At 26.4% G+C, this 21,374-nt stretch overlaps 4 protein-coding genes across 19 annotated transcripts; 2 read left to right on the top strand and 2 right to left on the bottom strand.

The window, feature by feature from the left end:
• Positions 1–269: 269 nt before the first annotated feature.
• LOC100871134 (uncharacterized) lies at positions 270–2,135 on the top strand. Its single transcript, XM_003690172.4, has 2 exons — positions 270–1,599; positions 1,686–2,135. Exons 1-2 carry the CDS (start codon positions 844–846, stop codon positions 1,899–1,901), a joined length of 972 nt encoding a protein of 323 aa, XP_003690220.1. The 5' UTR covers positions 270–843; the 3' UTR covers positions 1,902–2,135.
• Positions 2,136–2,546: 411 nt separating this feature from the next.
• Wbp2 (WW domain binding protein 2) lies at positions 2,547–6,140 on the bottom strand. Of its 2 annotated transcripts, XM_003690166.4 has the most exons (6): positions 5,963–6,103; positions 5,342–5,676; positions 5,079–5,231; positions 4,718–4,912; positions 3,328–3,413; positions 2,547–3,229 (listed from the first exon to the last, which is right to left on the bottom strand). In XM_003690166.4, the coding sequence occupies exons 1-6, from the start codon at positions 6,016–6,018 to the stop codon at positions 3,182–3,184; spliced, it is 873 nt and encodes a 290-aa protein (XP_003690214.1). In that variant the 5' UTR covers positions 6,019–6,103; the 3' UTR covers positions 2,547–3,181. The 2 variants fall into 2 exon arrangements, with proteins under 2 accessions (XP_003690214.1, XP_012345935.1); XM_012490481.2 differs by lacking the exons at positions 2,547–3,229; positions 3,328–3,413 and having other exon boundaries at positions 4,213–4,912; positions 5,963–6,140.
• Ent3 (equilibrative nucleoside transporter 3) lies at positions 5,941–12,533 on the top strand. Of its 5 annotated transcripts, none has more exons than XM_086906004.1 (11): positions 6,482–7,018; positions 7,395–7,549; positions 7,762–7,890; positions 7,966–8,040; positions 8,133–8,356; positions 8,424–8,535; positions 8,623–8,790; positions 8,865–9,052; positions 9,141–9,381; positions 9,477–9,694; positions 11,644–12,533. In XM_086906004.1, the coding sequence occupies exons 1-11, from the start codon at positions 6,849–6,851 to the stop codon at positions 11,665–11,667; spliced, it is 1,704 nt and encodes a 567-aa protein (XP_086762130.1). In that variant the 5' UTR covers positions 6,482–6,848; the 3' UTR covers positions 11,668–12,533. The 5 variants fall into 5 exon arrangements, with proteins under 5 accessions (XP_086762133.1, XP_086762124.1, XP_086762130.1 ...); XM_086905995.1 differs by having other exon boundaries at positions 6,483–6,751; positions 6,847–7,018; positions 9,477–12,533; XM_086906007.1 differs by lacking the exon at positions 6,482–7,018 and adding an exon at positions 5,941–6,158 and having other exon boundaries at positions 9,477–12,533.
• A 150-nt stretch (positions 12,534–12,683) lies between these two features.
• On the bottom strand, positions 12,684–20,931 carry LOC100867077 (serine/threonine-protein kinase dyf-5). Of its 11 annotated transcripts, XM_086906024.1 has the most exons (12): positions 20,794–20,888; positions 18,851–18,907; positions 17,429–17,670; positions 16,887–17,008; positions 16,598–16,810; positions 16,076–16,423; positions 15,845–16,000; positions 15,591–15,722; positions 15,189–15,440; positions 14,557–14,768; positions 14,345–14,401; positions 12,684–14,282 (listed from the first exon to the last, which is right to left on the bottom strand). In XM_086906024.1, exons 3-12 carry the CDS (start codon positions 17,582–17,584, stop codon positions 14,209–14,211), a joined length of 1,722 nt encoding a protein of 573 aa, XP_086762150.1. In that variant the 5' UTR covers positions 17,585–17,670; positions 18,851–18,907; positions 20,794–20,888; the 3' UTR covers positions 12,684–14,208. The 11 variants fall into 11 exon arrangements, with proteins under 11 accessions (XP_086762150.1, XP_086762144.1, XP_086762178.1 ...); XM_086906018.1 differs by lacking the exon at positions 18,851–18,907 and having other exon boundaries at positions 20,794–20,931; XM_086906052.1 differs by lacking the exon at positions 18,851–18,907 and having other exon boundaries at positions 14,572–14,768; positions 20,794–20,931.
• Positions 20,932–21,374: the final 443 nt, after the last annotated feature.

The following is a 21,374-nucleotide window of genomic DNA, read 5'->3' as shown; positions in this document are numbered from 1 at the left end:
TATAATTAAAGAATGTTTAAATCTGTTTATACATACAATAGATATGTAAATAGGAAGTTTTTTTATTAAATTTTCAAATTATTCGAAACTAGCTAGCTATAATGGAAGAAAGTAATAAGCTCATAAGCTTTATTCGATATAAATAAATGTAAGAATTATTTGAAAAATCCTTGAATCAGAATTAATTATAAACTTTCACATTCTTGTGAAATGTTTTACTTAAACGGTTCAAGGTTTAAAATAGTATTTGTATGTGTTACACAAATGATGTTCTATATGTAAGATATATATGTAATGTATATATAGCATCTATAGTTTGTGACAATCTCTTTTTATATCTTTTTATATTATATTAATATTATTTAAACGTCAACGTCATTTTTTTATTTCTTTTTGAATGTCATTTTCATATTTTGTATAGATAATAAAATACCACATCAATTTGCTATTATTAATATGGATATATTTCTAACCAACATATAATAAATATTTTTCATATAGTCGAATAATGTTTTCTCTATAGCATAAATTTTAATGCTAATAATATTAATAAATGAAAAATGTGATTATGCAATTAAATAAAGTGTGAAAAAAAATTAATTTTAAGAAAATGTGATGAAAAGTAATTAATTGTTAATTGTTGATAACAAGATTAATTTTCTCATTAGTTTGAAATATATAAATAACCAGAATATAAATGAACAAATCAGCAATAAAATACTACGGAAATTGATGATAAAAAAAAAAAAATATAAAATATTTTTCTCTTTTTTCTTTTTCTTTATTTTTCTCAAAATTATTTAAATTTATATTAAATACTGAATACTTATTGAGATTGTTATAATGGAAGAAAGTAATAATACCTTAGAAGATATACAAAAAGCATTTGTAGCTTTAACTGAGAGCTTTTTGGAACAAGGTGCATCACTAGCAGAGCTTAAATCTGCAAGTGTAAAAAATAATACAAAATATAAAAAAAATTATATCTCAGATTATATTTGTTTTAAAAAAATTCTCTTTATCTTTTTTATGCCAATATTTTTAAGCATACTTTTTAAATATTTATATTTTGATATAATCAAAAGTATTCGAGGAACTAGGTGTTTAATACCAAATAATTATTTGATATGGGAATTTACAAGACCATTATCAAATTGTGATTATTGTCAGAATGTTACTTCAGCACTGATCTTATCAAATTTAACAAGAGAAGAATTCAAACAGTATGCTTATTCTTCTATACCTATGATAATAAAACATGCTGCAAGTAATTGGCCAGCTTCAAAAGTATTTAACTGGAAATTTTTCAAAGATTTATATGAGAATATTGATGGTGCTTATGATTCAGTAGATGAATGTCAGTTCTTACATTTTAAAAGTAATTTCACTAATTTGCGTGATGTTTTTGCTATGAATGAAGAAAGAGCTATGCAACTTAATGGTGAAGATCCTTGGTATGTTGGTTGGAAAAATTGTCACCTTCAGATTTTAGATGTCATGAAACAATATTACAATCTTCCTCATTTTTTACCAGAGGATGCAGAGGTTCCTTATTCCAATTATGTTTTTTTAGGATATGAAGAAGGTGCCATTATGCATGTATGTATAATAACAATAATTTTATGAATTTATTTTTCAATTATTTTTTAATTAATTGTAGATTTTGATTTATTTTTATTTTACAGCTAGATTATATATCGCGTTTAATGTGGCAAGGACAAATTATAGGCAATAAAACATGGAGTGTTGCTCCAACTCCAGAATGTGATAATATTTGTACGCGTTTTAATTTTACTGTTAATGCTGGAGATATTATCCTATTAGATACGAGAATTTGGTATCATAGCACTTATGTTATAGGAAAAAACTTTAGCTTAACAGTCACTTCCGAGTATGGATAGATCTTTATGTATTATAAAATGCATTTTACAAACTATATAAATAATGTTCTATATAGCTAAAAATTCTTATATTGTAAAATTGAAAAATTTAAAATGTATCTTATTAAATTATTCATTTATATATTAATATTTAACTGAATATTTGTAAAGTTTTTATATACACAAAAACTTTATACTATTATATTAAACTTTAATATTATGAGACATTTAAATTATTAAATTGTTATTACATTATTTATGTATGAAATTCTTATTTAATACAATATTTAGAGATAATATTTTAAATGATTGTGTATTGTATATATATATATGTCTATATATATTTACTAATGCATAAATTACAATTTATAAAAGATTAAATTTTGCAAATTTCAGATTATCTGTTTATTCTAATTATACATATATATATATATATATATATATATATATATATATATATATATATATATATGCACTGTTTTTGCCATAATTAAAACTAGTCGAAATAAAAATTAATAAGATTTTAAATCATAATAAGTATTGATAATTTATACTAATTATTTTTATATTATTATATTATATTTTATATTATTATATATATATTTAATATTTAATATTTATATAGTATATATATATATGTGTATATTTAAATATATATGTTACAAATGATCATAAAAGAATTTATTTTCTTAATAAAGAAGTGATATACATGAGTTAAACATGATTTGATTATCGAAATTTTTTCTACATGTATTTAATATATAAACTTTACTTAAAAGGCGATCAATTGTTATTTTATATTTAATTATATATATGTGTATATATATAATGTATTGTACATATATAAATATATTATAATTTTATATCATTTTATAATTTTTAATAAAATATATGAGTAAAGATAACGCATTTCGATGTGATTTTTTTTTTCTACTTTTTTTTCATATGTATATATGCATAGCAACTTTTTTATTTTATATATCCATTTAATTGCATAAAACACAACAAAGCTTTTTTTAATAGATCATTTATACAATTTACAGTAGTAAGTATAAATACTTGTGTACTTTGATATATAAAAGTACAATACATAGTATATTCAAAAATTGTGAATAGTATAGGAAAGATAGAAATATTGTTTCGTTTTATTACACACACCAAAACAACAATACAGCAGAATCTAAAATGGAATGCATATACCTGTTGCTATGTAGTAGCATATTATACATATAATACTAATTGAACAACAACATGATTGTGTTGATGTTTCAGCAACATTTTCATCCTTTGAGGATACATTTCTATTGATCTTTCTTCTCTGTTGCTTGCTGGAAACTCGGTGGACTTTCCTATTATATACAAATAAATATCTATTTAATATTTTCCTTAAATTTTTTTAAATAAAATTTAATAAATGATGTTTTTATATAGTATGCATGTTACTTACATAATATGCAGGAGGTGGAACATAGGCACATTGTGGTCTATTTGGATCATAATAAGCACTTTGAGCAGCTTCTGCTGCTTTTGCATCTGTAAAAAATAAAAGAAATAAAACATATAAAAAAATGAATATAATTAAATATAATTTTTATTTAAAAATATATTTAAATTTATAAAAAGTTACATACATTTGTACATATTTGATATAGTAAATTTAAAATGATCTGGCATTTTTTATAAAGATATTTATATTTTGTATTTAAATAAATTATTTTAATATTTTGTAATTTAATTTTTTTTATATAATTTTATGAGTATTATTAAATTTGATCATATAAAATCACTTTTGATATTTAAATATAGATATATATATATATATATTGTTTATATTATATATGTAAAATATTCTGTCTAAAAGATTATTAAATTAATTATTATAATTTTTCAAACAATATTATTCAATTCAAATAGCAATACATGATGAAAGAACACTTTAGTTGAATGAATTATTGATTTTGCTAATAATTTAAAATTTTTTTAATGTTATTTTAACAAAAAAATAATAAAATTAATAAATTGTTTACTTTTTATAATTTATATAAATATATTAAAAACAATTAACGATTATAAAACACTTCGTGAATTTTCGAACTATCTTTGATAACTATGAGATAATAACTGAGCATAGTGAAAGTCAACCTTACTTCAGGTGAACTAAAGTTATTGTGCAATAGTATGTTGCATAATGTTCAAAACTTTAAAGTTCACTAAATGAAATAAAAAATATGACACTCTTTTTCGATTATTTTGACGAAAAAAAAATTTATAATATCATTTTTATAATGAAGCAATATTTTAAATTGGTGGGTTAAATAAAAACAGCAAGACATATTTGGCTAAATTTTAATGACATACTATGTTTTTATATTATAATGATTATCACAAAACTATTATATGATAGAAGCAACAAAAATATAATATCTTAATTTACAATAATAATTGATAAAAAAAAGAAATATCGAAAAATAATTCAATATTCATTATAATATGTATATTACATTATATGATTTTTATATTATTATTTTTTATATTATAAAGAATAGTATAATATATGATTTTTTCTTGTGTTTTTAACACATATTAATTAATATATTTATTACATTTTATTTTAAAAATTATTTTCAAAAATTTTATCACATAAAATATGATATAAACATGCATACATATATAGCTTTATACATAAAATTAATAATTAGGTGGATATGGATTGTAAGGATTTTGTTGTGGATAATAGCCAGATTGAACATAATTATTACCTTGAGAATATGGAGTATATGGAGGAGGATTTTGCGAATAACTGTTATATGCTGGCTGTCCATAATTTGGATACGCACCTGCTTGGGACATTGGTTGGGCATTATAACTTGGATTAGCCCATCCAGGTGCACCATTTTGTTGAGGTGGTGTCCAACCAGGTTGTTGACTGGAGTTTCCCCATGCACCTTGTGGTGGTACATTTGCATATCCTTGATAAGGTGTATTTATACCAGGATAGGGAGGTGGCATATCCGTCATATATACACTATTGGCTATATAATATAAATTTTCATTCTTTATATATATGAAATATTAAAATATTAAATTGTTAAACATTAAAATGTTAATTCTAAAATTGATACAATATATATATTACATATTATATTTATATATTATATATTATAATGCAAAAACATCTTTAAAAAAAAGCAGAATAACCTGGTGGTGTATCTGAGAAAGCATCATTTCGTGGTAGCCATCCATAATATCCTGTTGGTGCTGCTTGATAAGCAGGTGGTGGTGCTGCATACCAATTTGATGTTGGAGGTTGATATGGTGGTGGAGCATCATTTATAGGTCCATTTTGTTGAGCTAAAAATAAATAAAATAATTTATATATAAAAAAATATTATAAGATTAAAATAACAAAAAGAAATTATTAAAATTTCTATATTTAATTTATAATTAATGATAATATTTACCCATTGCTGCTGCTCTTAACATAGCTTGACCAAATTCTATTGCACCACCACTTTTGAAATGTAATTTGAACTTGCATTCTCCAATCCAATTGCCATTTGGTTGAGCACGACATTTTCCTTTGATGTAATTAGCTCCAAACATTGGTTGTTCTACTTCAACTTCACTCAATGTTATAAATGGGAAGCTAAATGATTGCATTTTTTCTTTTTGATCTTTGGCATTAAAAATCATTCTGTGTGTAGTTAAATATAATCTGCCACGTTTGCTACCAATAAATTCTGCTTGTTCTTGTCCATGGAATTCCATTGTGACATGGTCACAGAATAATAATATGCTAAATAAATAAATATTTTATTATTTATGTATATCATACTAGTTACAATGTAGAAAAAAAAATAATAAATAAGATTTCAAATATTAATTTGATTAATTTTAAACATTTTTTTTTAAAAGACTAAATATATTTTTTATATAATCTTATTCAGAGAAACAATTATTGATAAAAAGGAAGTTGCATTCGGAAGGCCACGATAATAACTACGTTGTAGAAACGTCATAAGCAAGAACATGTGAAAGAACGATAACATCTTTAAAATTTATAAATACATTTTATAACTTACCATTCTCCAGCGTGTATTAAAACACCGCCGTTAGCGTGCGCTGTATTTAACGACATACTTTTTTATTTTTTCTTTCAATACGGTTAAAATTTGTACGAACAATCTTTCTTCGTCAGCTGATTCATAAATGATAAGTATGACTATATGACGCAGTGCGCAAGCGCATTTATCTCAATACAATATATTCAACGATGTAGTAAGTAGTAAGTACATAGTATTTACAATATATCTACACATTTATATAACCAACCAATTGATATTTTACATAAATATATAATTATCTTTTTCAGTTTAAATCTTCTTGATCATTTTTAAAATATTTAACTAAATGCATAAAATTCCTTTATATATATATATATATATATATATATATATATATATATATACTATATATATACTATATGCAAATAAAAATATAATTAATAAATTAATATAATACTAATGCTATAAAATACAATGAAAATATTCAATTGTAATTTTACATTGATTCTCGAAATTAATATTATAAAAAATATTATTGAAATTTTTTCATGAAATAACCAAAATATTAAAATGTTAATAAAAAATACAAAAATACAATTTTTTGTATTCAAATATCGCGGTATATTAGAAAGAAAAGATGCGGTGCGCACGCAGAAATCAATGCCGCAAAATTTCAAAGCATGCGCTAGTGTATGAAGACAATCACGTATGTATTACGCGGAAAGAAATAAATAAGGTAGTGATCAGGTGCAATTGACCGATTGATAGAAAGTGCGTGGAAACAGCAGAACTAATCCATCTTTTTAAGTAAAAACTGCCAATTGAAACTTTTTCGAAATAATGGAATCATAAGACGATCAACGATTAATTGATTCTTTTATTCGTAATACGCGTCACCATAGACATGGATGAAAATTTGAGTCGAGGCTATGTGCAGTTAGGAAAAGCGAGGGGCATGAATGAATTTAAATTCTCCAATGGATTCACGCATTTGTCTCCTCCAGTCGACAAATGCAACTTCATTTACTTTGCCCTTATACTTGGCGGTATAGGATTTCTCTTACCATACAACAGGTCATGCCGCAATCACTTTCTCTATGTATCGACAATTGAATGTCAAAGACCTCTGTGACTATAATTTATATTCTTCAATTTATATTTTTTGAAATTAGAATCAAATTTACAAATTTATATGCTTATGCATGCTAATATTAAAATGCAGAAATCATTTTTATTTCGTATCTTGATGTATTTTATCCATGAATCTAGATTTCATTTTCGTTGAAAATCGGCCATTAATCTGATAAGATTAATGGGCAGTTTTGAACTTATTGAACTTATGGCTATATTTAATAATATATTGTTAATTAAAATTATTACGTTATTTAAATAAATTTATTGTTTATAAATAATTGTTATTATATAACGAAGATGTTTTTGCTTTTTGCAGTTTTATCATAGCAGTGGACTTTTTTCAAGCAAGATATCCCGGAACTACTGTAATATTCGATATGTCAGTCGTCTATATTATTATGGCCTTTTTCGCGGTTTTTGCAAATAATATTTTGATTGAAACGTTATCTTTAAATACACGAATAACTTTCGGTAAGAGTTAATAAATGCAAAAATTTGGGATCATTTTAACAATCGTTTTCTAAATTGATTATAAGATTATAAATTTATAATATTTTCTTTTTGAATTTTTGAATTTCAATACATATATAATATGTATTTTGTATAATGATTCCAAACTTTTAATTAATATATATCACTTTGTATTAAAATATTTTTTAATATATTAAAAAAATAAATTTCAGGATATCTGGTAGCCTTTGCTACTCTAAGTTTTGTTGTGATATCTGAGATCTGGTGGGAGCCTTTTGACGTGGCTACTTCTTACACGATTAATTTAGTCATCGTTGCGATAGTATCGCTCGGCTGCACCGGTAAAAAAATACTTTTTGTCATGAATTCCATGAATGTCTGTATCTTATAATAAATTTTGTAAATTTTTTAATCAGTCCAACAATCAAGCTTTTATGGGTATACTTCTATGCTTCCCAGTCGATACACACAAGCTGTGATGATTGGAGAAAGTGAGAAATAAAAATAATTAAATAATTTCTTTTAAAAAAATAATAAACCAATGAAATATCAAGGGATGAACGAATAATGCATTTTTCTATAGGCATTGCCGGTCTTTGGGTCTCTATCAATCGATTATTAACCAAATCATTGCTGGATGATGAACGCAGCAATACATCTATGTTTTTTTTTGTATCGAATAGCACGATCCTAATGTGTTTCGTATTAAATCAAAAAGTTCGCAAGACTGATTTCGTGCAGTTTTACATTACGTTGTGTCAAGAAAGAAATCGTATTACATTAGAACCAACGGAAGATGTTGGTTTAGTATGTATGATGAATTATCATTAATTTTTAATTGAAGAATTTTATTGATCTTACTATTTTCAAATAGATGGATCCATTGGATCAGATTGGAGATCCTTCGAAAGGTCAGTATGGTGTTCTAAAGATCCAAACTAGTCCTCTAGGAAATGAATCCACGAGCGGGAATACCGAGTTAAATGGTAAATCACAATATGTTTTCTAATATGTTTAAATAAAAATATTTATTTATGATATCGTAGATCGATATTTTTTTCTTTTATTTTCAGGGATAAATCAATATTCACCGTTTTCATTCAGTAATCCAGTATACGAACCTGGCGCACCGTCAGGAAATCCTCCCGGCAGTGCTGGTCCTACATATAAAGTCGAAGATGTAGTTGTTATGAGGGGTACATATGGAACTCAAGCCAGTAAACCGTGGCCTGAAATCAAAAGTACGATATTTATTCATTTTATATATAAATATTTCTCTTCAAGAATAAATAATAACACAATGAAACTTTTTAAGAGGGTTTACTTGCGAGATTCGAAGTGGCAAAAATAATATTTCCATACATGGGAAGTATTGGATTAGCATATTTTGTAACACTTTGTTTATACCCTGGAATTATGTCGGAAATTATTTCTTGTAAACTTGGATCATGGATGCCAGTAATTTTGATGACTGCTTTCAATGCTTCTGATGTAATTGGCAAGGTATATATAATTTTAATACAATATATTTTTTTTATATACATATATTTTATATACGTATGTATAAGTATTTTATTATTCGACATTTTAGATGCTTGCAATGATTCCATACGATTGGAAACGCACTCAGTTATTATTATTCTCGAGTGTTCGTGTTGTATTGATTCCTTTATTTTTACTTTGTGCGTTACCTAGAAGAACTCCAATACTTGCTAATGAAGGATATCCATTGTTACTTTCTTGTTTGCTTGGTGTTACGAATGGTATAGTTGGTTCGATTCCAATGATGCAGGCACCTACTAAAGTACCAGAAGGACATCGGGAATTAGCAGGTACTGTATAACTGTATGTCAATTCTATTTTATTATTATCAATTCTAATTTATCTATAATAACTAATTTCTTATAATCGTTTTGTATTTTTTCAGGGAATATCATGACTTTGTCATATACTACAGGTTTGACAGTGGGCTCGTTATTCGCATACATATTGGATACTCGTTTCGAGTTACCAGTTCAGTCGAAAGATGTATGTTATAAAGCACCAAGTTTAACATCAATACCGTTTAACAGTACGACACCAAGCAGTTTGACAGATGTTACGTTTTTCACGTTATTCACATTGACAGAAAACGTCACATCGAAGGTAAATACTACCGTCACTGTTTTATCAAATTTTTTATCAACATCTAGCTTGATGTCTAATACTACCGTTAGTTCGTTAACTACCGGCATGACGGAATCTTCTACCATATCACCGAAAATTTCCTTTAACGTTACCACTTCGGTGAATAATGCAATTTTACAACACTAGGACATGCAAAATTGTGTGCTGTGTTGAATCTGGTGTTCTACGTGAATAAATTGTAGGAAATCATTATAAATAGGAATTTTATTTGTCAATTATTTTCTATATTTACCGAAGCGTTTTTTAAAACATATCGATCAAGATTTCAGAGAATATAATTTTTACAAAAATTTTAATTTGATAGATTTTTAACTAAAAATCACGAAATATCGCCAGATTGAACATACACGCACACAAAGTACTCGAATCTTATAATTTAAAAAGAAGAAGGTAGAGATATGTGTTTTTTAATCTTGATAGAAGATTAAAAATAATTTTAAAAAAATCAAATGAATAATTTTTGGAAATATCATATCAAAAATAATATGAATACACGAATATTATAAATTTTGAAAAAGTAAAAAAATTGTGATTTAATTCGAAAGGAAACTTGTGAATTTCTTATTTTTTCTAAATTAAAACAAAATCAACAAGTATATATGGATAAGTAAAGATGAAGCAGAAATATATTTTTTATTTGAGAGAAATAAGTTATGAAACTGTGTTAAAATATTTATAAATAAATTTTAATGATATATAAATTTTAAATTAAAGTTAAGTTCTCTACAAAATTCATTTTGTATTTTAACGTATGTTTTATTCTATTCAATCACATTTAGTTCATAAAAAACATAAAAAGCATAGTTTTAAATTTTAATTCTTTCACATTCTATTTTCCTTTCTCTAAGTTAATTCTTGGCATCTGAAATTCATTTTGTTATTTGTTAATAAATATGAAATCTGTATTATTTTTACTATTTTACATTATACATTCTTTTATTATTATGTTATAATCAAAAATATAATATAATTTAAATTCTTATTAATATTTTAAAACTAGCAATATTGTACAATATATCTTTTAAATAATATATCTTTTCTGAAAATTGGAAAATAAGTTAGACAAAATTCAATATATATGCTAAAATGGAATAACATTAATAAAAGAATAATTATTGTTTTGATCTTCATTTTAAATTTTTAACTGTTATTAAAAATTTCATTGCTATATATAGATTAAAATTATATTTCTAAATTTCTATTTTATATTCCTACCTTCTTCTCTGTATTTAAATAATATAGTAATTATTTTATTCGGATTTTCATTCGTCATTGAAAGATGACGAAAAATACTTTTAACAAAAAAATTAACAGTCAATAAAATATAAAAACAGAGTAATTAAGTTAGATTACATAATAGAATAGAATAAATATTTCCATTTAATTTTTATAGAATAATTATTTAAATTAGAAAGAAAAGTTTAAAAGATTTCTTCGACGAAGATAAGATAAGATGTCTTTCACATTATTATGATTAATTTGTTACAAATTTACTATTACTTTTATTGTTGAATGGGAAGAAAAAAAATTTAAATATATAGTTATTACAATTTGTTATTCGATATAGGAACAGAAAATAACAAATTTTTTTTAAGTCCTTAAACAATATGACAACAAACAATTATAGAGACAATCCTAATATGTTAAAAATTACATACATTTTGTTGTTCATATGGATAATTTTAAAAAATAAGAAACTAACATTTTCTAAGTTTCTGCTCAAGCAAAAAGGAAAAAAAAAAAAAAAAAAGAAAGAAAAAAAGAAAAAAAAAAGGAACGTAGAAGTATCGAAAATCAAGTATTTGATCTCGTGTCATTTACGGATTAAATCATTCATATATAGTTCGATATGTAGTGAATTTTTTTTTTTTTTTTTTTTTTGTTTGAACCTTTTTAATCAATCGTAGAATTATCCGGAACAACTGGACTAATAGGACACGAAGAATCGAATCCGTGTCGAAATTCAGTGTCTTTCTCGGTAGTTCTGATCAATTGCACTTGTTAGATCAATGGTTGAATTGTAGCGAAATTTACACGATCTATTTATCGTGCCAGTATATACTGTAAGAAATTGTTACATGTCTGCGTGAATAATTGACATATTGTAAATGTAAGATACGTATACTCACACCATACTTCCTTATGAAAAAAAAAAAAAGAAAGAAAGAAAGAAAGAAAAAAAAAAAAGAAAAGAAGAAAAGCATGTATTTCTTTCGAGCGCATAGTTTTTTATCTATGTTGTCTACTACGCCCGAAACATATCTACCTACAGTTGTTGTGTAAAACGGATTATAAATCAAATATTTTTGATCTTTATAGTATTTGAAATTGATACACACCAGATAGATACACTTGCAAATTTCTAAGACCATATTTTCACGCGTCTTGATATAGAGGTTAAACGTATAATTAAAAAAAAAAGGAGGATAGATTCTTTCCTAGAATTCTCTCTCTCTCCTCTCTCTCTCTCTCTCTCTCTCTCTCTCTCTGTATGTCTCACTCTCACTCTGTTTTTAAATTAAATCACATAATGAAGCTCATCCAAGCTCGTGAATTAAATGGACTTAACCGACAATTTAAGGCTCGGAAGCATTTTTACGAACGTTCTGATGATGGATTACTTCAAATATAAAAGTTACATCTTAATGGATAAATGTATATGCGTAATATTCACCAAATGTACCACCCATCCAAACAGCTTACAGATGTATATCTCGTGTATCCAAATATGCCTAGAGATGAATTAGATGAAGCATATACACAATTAAAAAAAAAAAAAAAAAAAAAAAAAAAAAAATACATACGTAACATAACGTGCATAACGTAAGAATTGTCTATAACATGCATTACATTGCAAATTCTTCGAGAAATAATACATAAATTAATTCATATCAATCTATCGTGTATATCATCGACTCTATCGATAATTTCTCTTGTGCTGTGGATATTTTTCTTTTTTTTTTTTCTTTCTTTTTTTTTTTGTTTCGAATTTTTAGAATGCACAAAAGATAGACAAGACTTTCCTTTTTCCAAAAGGCGTTAAATAAATTATACATATACGTACGTAAATGAAATAAGATTGTTGAGACTCGTGTAGAAGCGAGATCTTCCAAGCATCCTTACACTTTATAACATTTGTTGGTCGAATTTCGAAAATTTTCGAATTTAGAGGAAGAGAAGCGAGATTTATACGAACAGGGAGAAAAAAAAAAAAAGAAAAAAGAAAAAAAAAAGAAAAAAAAAATTTGATGCGTACAAATTCATGCGGATCGAAATGTAATAAAGTTAAGGCGAATCTTTTCACGTTCCACGTTCCTTTCCGAGATATTTTTTTATGAGACAACTCCAAATTTTACAATCGTATTATAAACTATTAGAAAGATATTTTAGCGGTTTGTTGCGCGATTGCGGCGGTATATTTTTTATTGATTTTATTTGTATCATAAACTTGTAATAAGTTCCATAAGGTATATTCGCTGAAATTATATTAGAGAAAAGAAGAAGAAGAAGAAGAAGAAGAAGAAGAAGAAATTTAAAAGAAATAAAAAAAAAAAAAAAAAAGGAAAGACATGCGAATAAAATATATTCGAACGATCGAATCGTAATTAGAAGAATTTATACGAAGATAATTGAAACCAATTGTAATAGAAATGAGTTAAAAAGAGAAGAACGAGTATATTGAATATGAATGTACAGAATTAAGAATGCTTCTTAAAAGATTGATGGGGTAGAAAATATGAAGAATTTTTTTGTTCGATAATAATATTTTTCATTACAATGTTTTATTCGTATATGATAGACGCGACATGGAGTAATTTTCTGAATAAATTTTCATATATGTATTCGTTAAAAAGCGTACTATTAATTACAAGAATATATAAAGAGGAGCAAATGTGATCGATTTTTACATTAGTCTTCTACTAGTATCAGAAGTTACTCCAAATCGTAATTAATAATATGTACAAATAATAAATATGTATATATATATATATATATATATATTCTTTAATATATCTTATCCAAGTATAATACCACTATTATTAATCGATACACTGCCTTTTACGACAGTTTCCTTTACAAATAAATGATTTTATCTCTTTCTTTTTTTTTTTTTTTTTTTTTTGTAAAAAAAAAAAAAAAAAAAGAGGAAAATAAATATACTGAATTCTATTCTATTAATTAATAAATATTATCAAAATACTATTACTTAACCAAGTATAATAAAATAAAATAATACTTGTTTAATAAATTTGTTCTCTTTCTTTTTTTCTTCTTTTTGATTCTTCCTACTTATTATTATAGTAAACTAAAGATCGATTATTATTTTATTAGATTATATCAATTATTTTAAAAGTGTGATCACTTAAGCGTTTTTAAAAAATAATCCATCACTAAAGTGATTCATTCACATTCTTAAAGGCCGCCAGATTTCTGTTTCTTCTTTTTTTTTTTTTTTTAAATCCTCCCTTAAATCATGGATCTCTCTTATGATGGAACGAAAAAGGTAAATGCCATTCTATCACAGTTACAAATTGTACACGTAACTCTGAAACAGTCATTTGAGATATTTAGCAGCCCAGTCGGTTCTACCATGAAGGCTTCCGCTACCTTTCGTGTTCACCACAGTTCCATTGCTCGGCAGTAGCGTTCCTTTATCCGTATTTTCTATTGGATTCATGAATTATTATTATTATACAATATTTGAATCAATAGTATTGGATCAATAGTAGATATTTAGAATAATCGATAAGTATAAAAGAAAAAAAAAAAAAAAAAAAGAAAACGTTTGTTACAAATAACATTCACATTCGATTACTTACTAATATTTTGCGTACCGTAAACGCTAGGATAAGGCAATCTTAAAGTTTGATCAGCGATGTAACGATTTCGTGGAATGTAATATCGTTTTGCTTGATTCTCAATAGAGTTCCTAGGCATCCAGAAAGAATCGGTGAATTCCTCGTACTTCTCCACCGATTGACCAACAAGATTCCTCATTAATCTAGGCTTGTTCTGGTCGGAATCACCGTTTCTTTAAACACGAAAAGAAAATGAGAGCACATTAGATGAAACTTCGGTTATGAATAAATTAGATAGAAACTCGATTATCTTAAAAATTCTTAAGATTTAATTTATTGAACACCTTCAAATTTTACAATTTTTATTTTTGTTAAAAAGGGAAAAAAATTTCAATTTTTGGGAAGAAAAGACTCTGGTTATTCGTATTAATTCAAAAAATCAGTTATCGTACGAGTATATATATATATATATATATATATATATATATATATATAAATCACGTCAAAAGAAATATTCTATCAGGTCCAGACACGTGAAATGTTTGTGAAGCAACTCGTTTTTCCAGATCAGACAGCAGAGCAACATACATCCCAGCATTATCAGCGAGCAAGGGGTCAGGATTCGTTTTAGAAGATCTCGAAACGTTCGATACCTGGACGATAAGCTCGCGCTCTGGCCTGCGATGTATCGAGCCAAGCTGAAGTAATGTTGTTTCCCAGAAACTTTTCGACCATTCTTCATATTCGGTTGTAACTGGTTCCAATTAATCGGGGCTGGCTCGTTCCAACCCGGCAACACCCAATTCCTCGGATTTTCTGGCAAATAATTCACATTCCAATTGGCACGGTTCTCTTTGTACACCCGTTCTGGGACTAGCTTTGAGTTCACATTCTCGATCTTGCTACTGACGTACACAATTCAAGAATTAGATTTACAATTAGAGTAGAATTCCACTTATAACAGCGGAGAGGGGAGGGGATCTCCGATTTAAAAATACGAGATATTTTTTTTTTTTTTTTTTTTTTTTTTCATTTAACAAATTCTTGCAACGCACCCCAACAACTCGGCAAAATCATCCTCGTCCAACTTTCGAGGATTACTTTGGCGCATGTGACTATTATGATTCACCAGTGGGAGTATCGTTTTCTCTTGTGTCTCCTTGGATTGTATCATTTTCTCTTGCGCTCTGTAAACAGATTAACTTATTTATTTATTTTTCTTTTTTACAAACAAACTCAGAAGACGGGACGAAATTGGGAATGAAAAATGTCTCGAAAGGGATGATTCAAATATCGAGATTCAATTCACCTGGATCCCATCAAAGCGTCTTGCTGGGAGTAATTGTACGATTTAAGAACCGGAGGCGGAACATTCACTTTGTTCATTACAAAATCGCGTTGAGACGCGACCCCGATCTTCGTACTGTTAATTACACGTGGCACGTTCAATTGGAAATAGGGATACCTAGAAAGAATAAAAAAATTAGAATCACTCTCTCCCTCTCTCCCTTGTCTGGTGGATACGAAATTCTATTCCCACCTTAGGGACTGTTGTGCCGTCGGTCTTTTAATGGGATTCCATTGTAACATGTCTTCCATAAGTATTACCGCTTCTTGGCTAGCGTTCGGTATCAATACGCTCAACGATGTCCGAGAGAAATTTGGAAATTTGAAATTCATAGCGGCGGCCAGTTGATAACCTTCCGGCCAATCATCCTTCTCCGGTGTACCGATCACCGAGCAAATTTTAAAAATCTCGTCGATCTCGCTTTTCCCCGGGAAAAGTGGCCTGAACGTGTACAATTCGGCCATTATGCAACCTACCGCCCAAATATCGATCGGGCTGTTATAGGTCGTCGAATGGAGTAGCACTTCCGGCGCTCTATACCTGAAACAAGCATTTGATAAATTAATTGTGTAAGGAACGTAATGCTAAAGAAGGAATTACTTGGGAATTATTTAGTTGAAAAAAAAAAGAAAAAAAAATCCAACTGTAGCGTGATAATAATATAATATAATGTCGGGTATAATTGTGTGTATGATAATTGGAAAAAAAGAGTACCATCTGGTGGATACGTAATCCGTATATGGCGGTCTTGATCGTATTTCCCTGGCCAGACCGAAATCGGCAATCTTCACGAGTTCCGGACCCATGCATAATAAATTTTCAGGCTTCATGTCACGGTGGAAGAAGCCATGTTTATGCATGAACGCCAATCCTTGAAGCACTTGATACACGATATTCCTGATTACCGGCTCAGGGAAAAGTTTGTCCCTACGTTGTATTATTATGTTCGTAAAAATCTATTCTTTAAAAACCGTTGAATAATGTTTTAACGATCTTTCTTTACCTATCCTTCATCAATTGGTAGAGATTCTCCTTCATGTATTCGAAGACGAAATACAATACGTCATTTTCACGAATTACCTCCTTTAATTTGACTACATTCGCGTGACTAAGTTTCTTCAAAGACTACGATGAGAAGGGAAAAAATTGAATATTATATTGTATTTACAATACGATTCACCTCATTGATTTCAATTACGTAGTATGTTGTCTATCCGTGGAAAAATTAAGAATATCGAATTAAGTACACCTGACGCTATACTTATGTATATTTACAATATCTTCTCATAGCATCGGCAGATTATTTTCGAATAATTAAGCGTGTCATGTCTTTGAAATTAAATGATAGCAATATTGACTTTAAAAACATATTAGTTATATAAGTCATTGAAACGAATAAGGTGAATGTTGCAAAAAGTTAAGATAAATATATTTTTTTTTTTTTTCTTATTTCTTCATATTTTTATCATTATTTATATCGTTACTATCTTATTATTCTCAATATTATATACGAAATAACACGATGAGACAAGTCTTTCATTTTACTTTAACTTCACGCAGGTTCATCGCCTCCTCCCAGGAATAGTACTTTCTTTTCATTCTTTTTATGGCAACCTTCTCCCCAGTGTCGATACGTTCTCCAAGAACAACGGAACCAAACGTTCCGTCCCCTAATTGATTTAACGTTATGTATCGATTCATTTTTATCGACGCTCGAAAAAAAGCATCTCTTCAGCTTATAGGCCAATTGCTCGTATCAAAGCATTCTGGATGCATCATATTAATCTCTGTAACAAAAAAATTATATCCATTCTCGTTCAAAATTGACTTTCTCCTTTTTCGTTTTATTATCTATCTTTAATGAACCGCTTTGAAAAATTCCCTATTTTTCCAAAATATGGAACGATATCTTTTCTTGCGCAACGTAGTCGTATCGATCAATTATGTATGCCGAGTGTTTGTTAATACACGATTTTGTAATAAATACATTGCTTAATCGTTATATCGTTATCAGGATTACATTTTAATTGCTTCCATTATGTAACATCGAATGGCCCGCGTGTTCATATTAATAATAAATATTCGATGACCTTTTGTACACTTGATTTACAAGTCGCATCATCTTGATCCGCTGATAGTTAAATAAATTCTGGTTATGATAAATAATTTATACGTATATGTATATATATATATATATATATATATGTATGTATATAAGATAAAGAAACGAATGTTAATTTTTTGTTTTTTTTTGTTTCTTTTTTTTATTCCCACGTAAGAAAGTATTATTTCGCGTATATTTTAAAAATAATATATGTAAATGCAATATTTGCATAGAAAATGTTTTAATACAAAAAAATTCTGTTCTACGTAATATTCGATAATATTATATTGTATCGTTCAAGATTGAGGGAAAATTAAATTGAAAGTTGAAAGTGACTTTTAACTTTAATTTCTTTCTAACGTTTATTGTAGAGAAATATGAAAAAATCTTTTGCTTGAAAAAAAAAAAAAAAGAAAAGAAGAATGAAATTGACGGAATAATAGTAAGTATTTTCAACTCGTACACGATTATTTAAAAGTTCTTCGAATTAAATATTTATTTTATCGGTAAATGGTATCGACGGGGAACGCTGACATACCGTTCGTGAAATATGAAACGCTATACGGGTACTATATATATACATAATTGCCTAGACATACATGTTGATATATATATATTGAATTTCAATTATATGTTTCAAACAATGACACTTGTTACTTTCCGGATCGATAAACCGGATTTTAAAGACACGTGTACTTTATTATGCAATAAGATAATAAACGAATAATTTTAACAACAATTCCTTTTGCTTTATCTTTCCATTGATTGACTGACAACAAGATATTTTCATTAAAAAATTATTATTAAAATGTTAATGTCATTCTAATATCATTCACGATGTATTCTGCGGTTCAACTACTTACATTTTATGCGCGTCTCAGTTTTAAAGTAATAATTCTTTTGAATCTCAATTATGCCATCTGTAATAGAAAATATTATTTTCATTTGACGCAATATGACGGCATCGTTCGTTATTAAGTTTGTTTTTTATAATAAAAAATAATGTTTCAACGCAATTTTGAGAAAAAAAATAATGATACTCATCGCTTAAATAGTAATAAAAATCTTTACTTTATTAATATTTAAATTCATGCATCGTTTTATTTTACATTTCGTATATTTAATATGATATTCGAGTAACGGAATAATTATTCGTTATACATCACGTTCTTCGAAATTGCACAATTATATACATGGCATTATTAGAAACATAATTATCTATTAATCTTGTCAAATTCGAGAAACGTCATTGCTGTAAAATTGCAACGGTGCATCTCTCGTTTGTATCTTAAACGTTATAATTATATATATAATATAATTATATATAAGTTTCATAAGTAAGTCTTAATTGGCATTAAAAAAAAAAAATAATCAAATCTTTATGTAATATTATTTGTTTTAAAGATGTTACATTGTGAAACGCATTTAAAACGATCTCTTTAAAGAATAATTTCTCCTTTTTTTTTCTTTTTTTTTCATCATGGATGATTGATCCATCGTATGACGTTACAATGTAGATTTCAGTTTATGTAATACATGAATAAAAAATTTGTATCAATGGAAAAAATCATCGATACATATATATTTTTATTTTCAAAATAATTTTAATCCTGATAACCCTCGTTTGTAAAACGTCTTTTCTCTTTTTCTGTCTTTAAATTAATTCTTAACTTTATGTTGTAAAATACAGTTACAAATTTGTAATCTACGTAATAATTCCTATTACGTGTCTTACAATTATATATCAACAAATGATATACTTTATTATCCCATAACAATCATGATTTAGGTTATGAGCATCGAGATTAGTATTTTCTTAAACTCGCACGTGACAGGTTGGTCATGCGAGGATATAGATTTTCTTAGGTCGCACGATTTAAGAAAATTCGTGAATATAAAGATCGCTATACAAGTTTTGACCTTCTATTCTGTTTAAAATCATAACATAATTCATTAATTCATTTTTCTTTCATATGGAATATATATATATATATTTTGCGAATGATGTTTTATAAGAATAAAAGTTTCATAGAACCAATAATGATAGACGAAGATATTAAAAAGATGATTAAATTAATATGTGTTATAAAGTCGTATAATAAACTGTAACAAAAATATTATATGAAATCAATTATAAGATTAATTTTAAAATTCAATGGAAAAATGATACAATTATTTTTTTACGAACAAAAAGAAAATGATACATTAGATTCAAATATATAAAAAATTTGTTGTAAATTCCCAAATTTGTATAAGTATTTATAGTAATAGTTTTTAACATTTAAAAAGATATAAATTTTTCTATTAAAATTTGACTTTATATTATCGATTTTCAAATGAAATATTTTTCGCATATATGTAATACTTTCCATAATTAATAATTTGTAAAAAAAAAAATATAGTAGAAATATAGTAGAAATATAGTATGTATGAAAAATAATAGTTCATTCGTTCTTTACTTTAATTTCTTTCAACTCTTTTCTAGTACTTGTTATATTATTCGTATAACCGACATAAAAAAACAAAACCAATTAGTCAAACACTACAATTAATATCTAATTTTAAAACTTTTGTGATATTGAGTTATAATATATTGGTTTTATAAATATTTAATTTATTTCATAATATTTCAAAAATTTGTTTTATTACATCATAAATATAACGAAATTTGAACCTTACAAAATTTAGAAAACAATTAAATTTAGATTTATCATATCGGAACTCTAACCGGAAGTGTTAATAATTAGTGGTATCTTTTGTCGAAATATTATTATTAGATAGAAGCATGAACTTTAGTTTTACTTACGATGAAAACTACCTGGTTCAACAGCATTTCACCTACTTTCTGCGCAATCTTCCTTCACAAACTGTTAATCGAGCGGCCATGCTTTACCATGTGTAGTCATGGTTACAAATACTAACTGAAACTTAAACCATTGATGGTTGTTTTAATTCTCATGTCATGATGATTCGTGTAGTCGCATTATATTTCATTCATGAAAATAAAATAAACATCGAATATTGAAATTATATCATAAATATTAATTACAAGTAAAAATAAGTGCATACAAAATAATAAATAGTGAAAGAGATTTATAAATTATTATATAGAAGATCGATCATTAAAAATCTAAAGTAATTATCAAATAAATATATAAATTATAAGATTAGTGAATAAATAGTACTTGCAGCGGTCTGTAGAATATTTAATGAATTTGAATTAAAAAGTATCAAAACTTGATTTTAATGATTAATTAATAATTAATAATAACTATTTATCGCACAATAAATTAGAAGTAGAATAATGTAAAAAATATCTTATAAACCATACAAATATTAAAGATATTAAAAATTTTACAATGTGATAATGATATATTTAAGTTTTTA

Source organism: Apis florea, unplaced genomic scaffold (assembly GCF_048593485.1).
Source record: "Apis florea isolate Af1SG1 unplaced genomic scaffold, ASM4859348v1 contig_1615_pilon, whole genome shotgun sequence".
NCBI classification, from domain to species: Eukaryota; Metazoa; Arthropoda; class Insecta; order Hymenoptera; family Apidae; genus Apis; species Apis florea.
The sequence above is the reverse complement of the archived record's forward strand: the minus strand, read 5'-3'. Positions and strand labels throughout refer to the sequence as shown.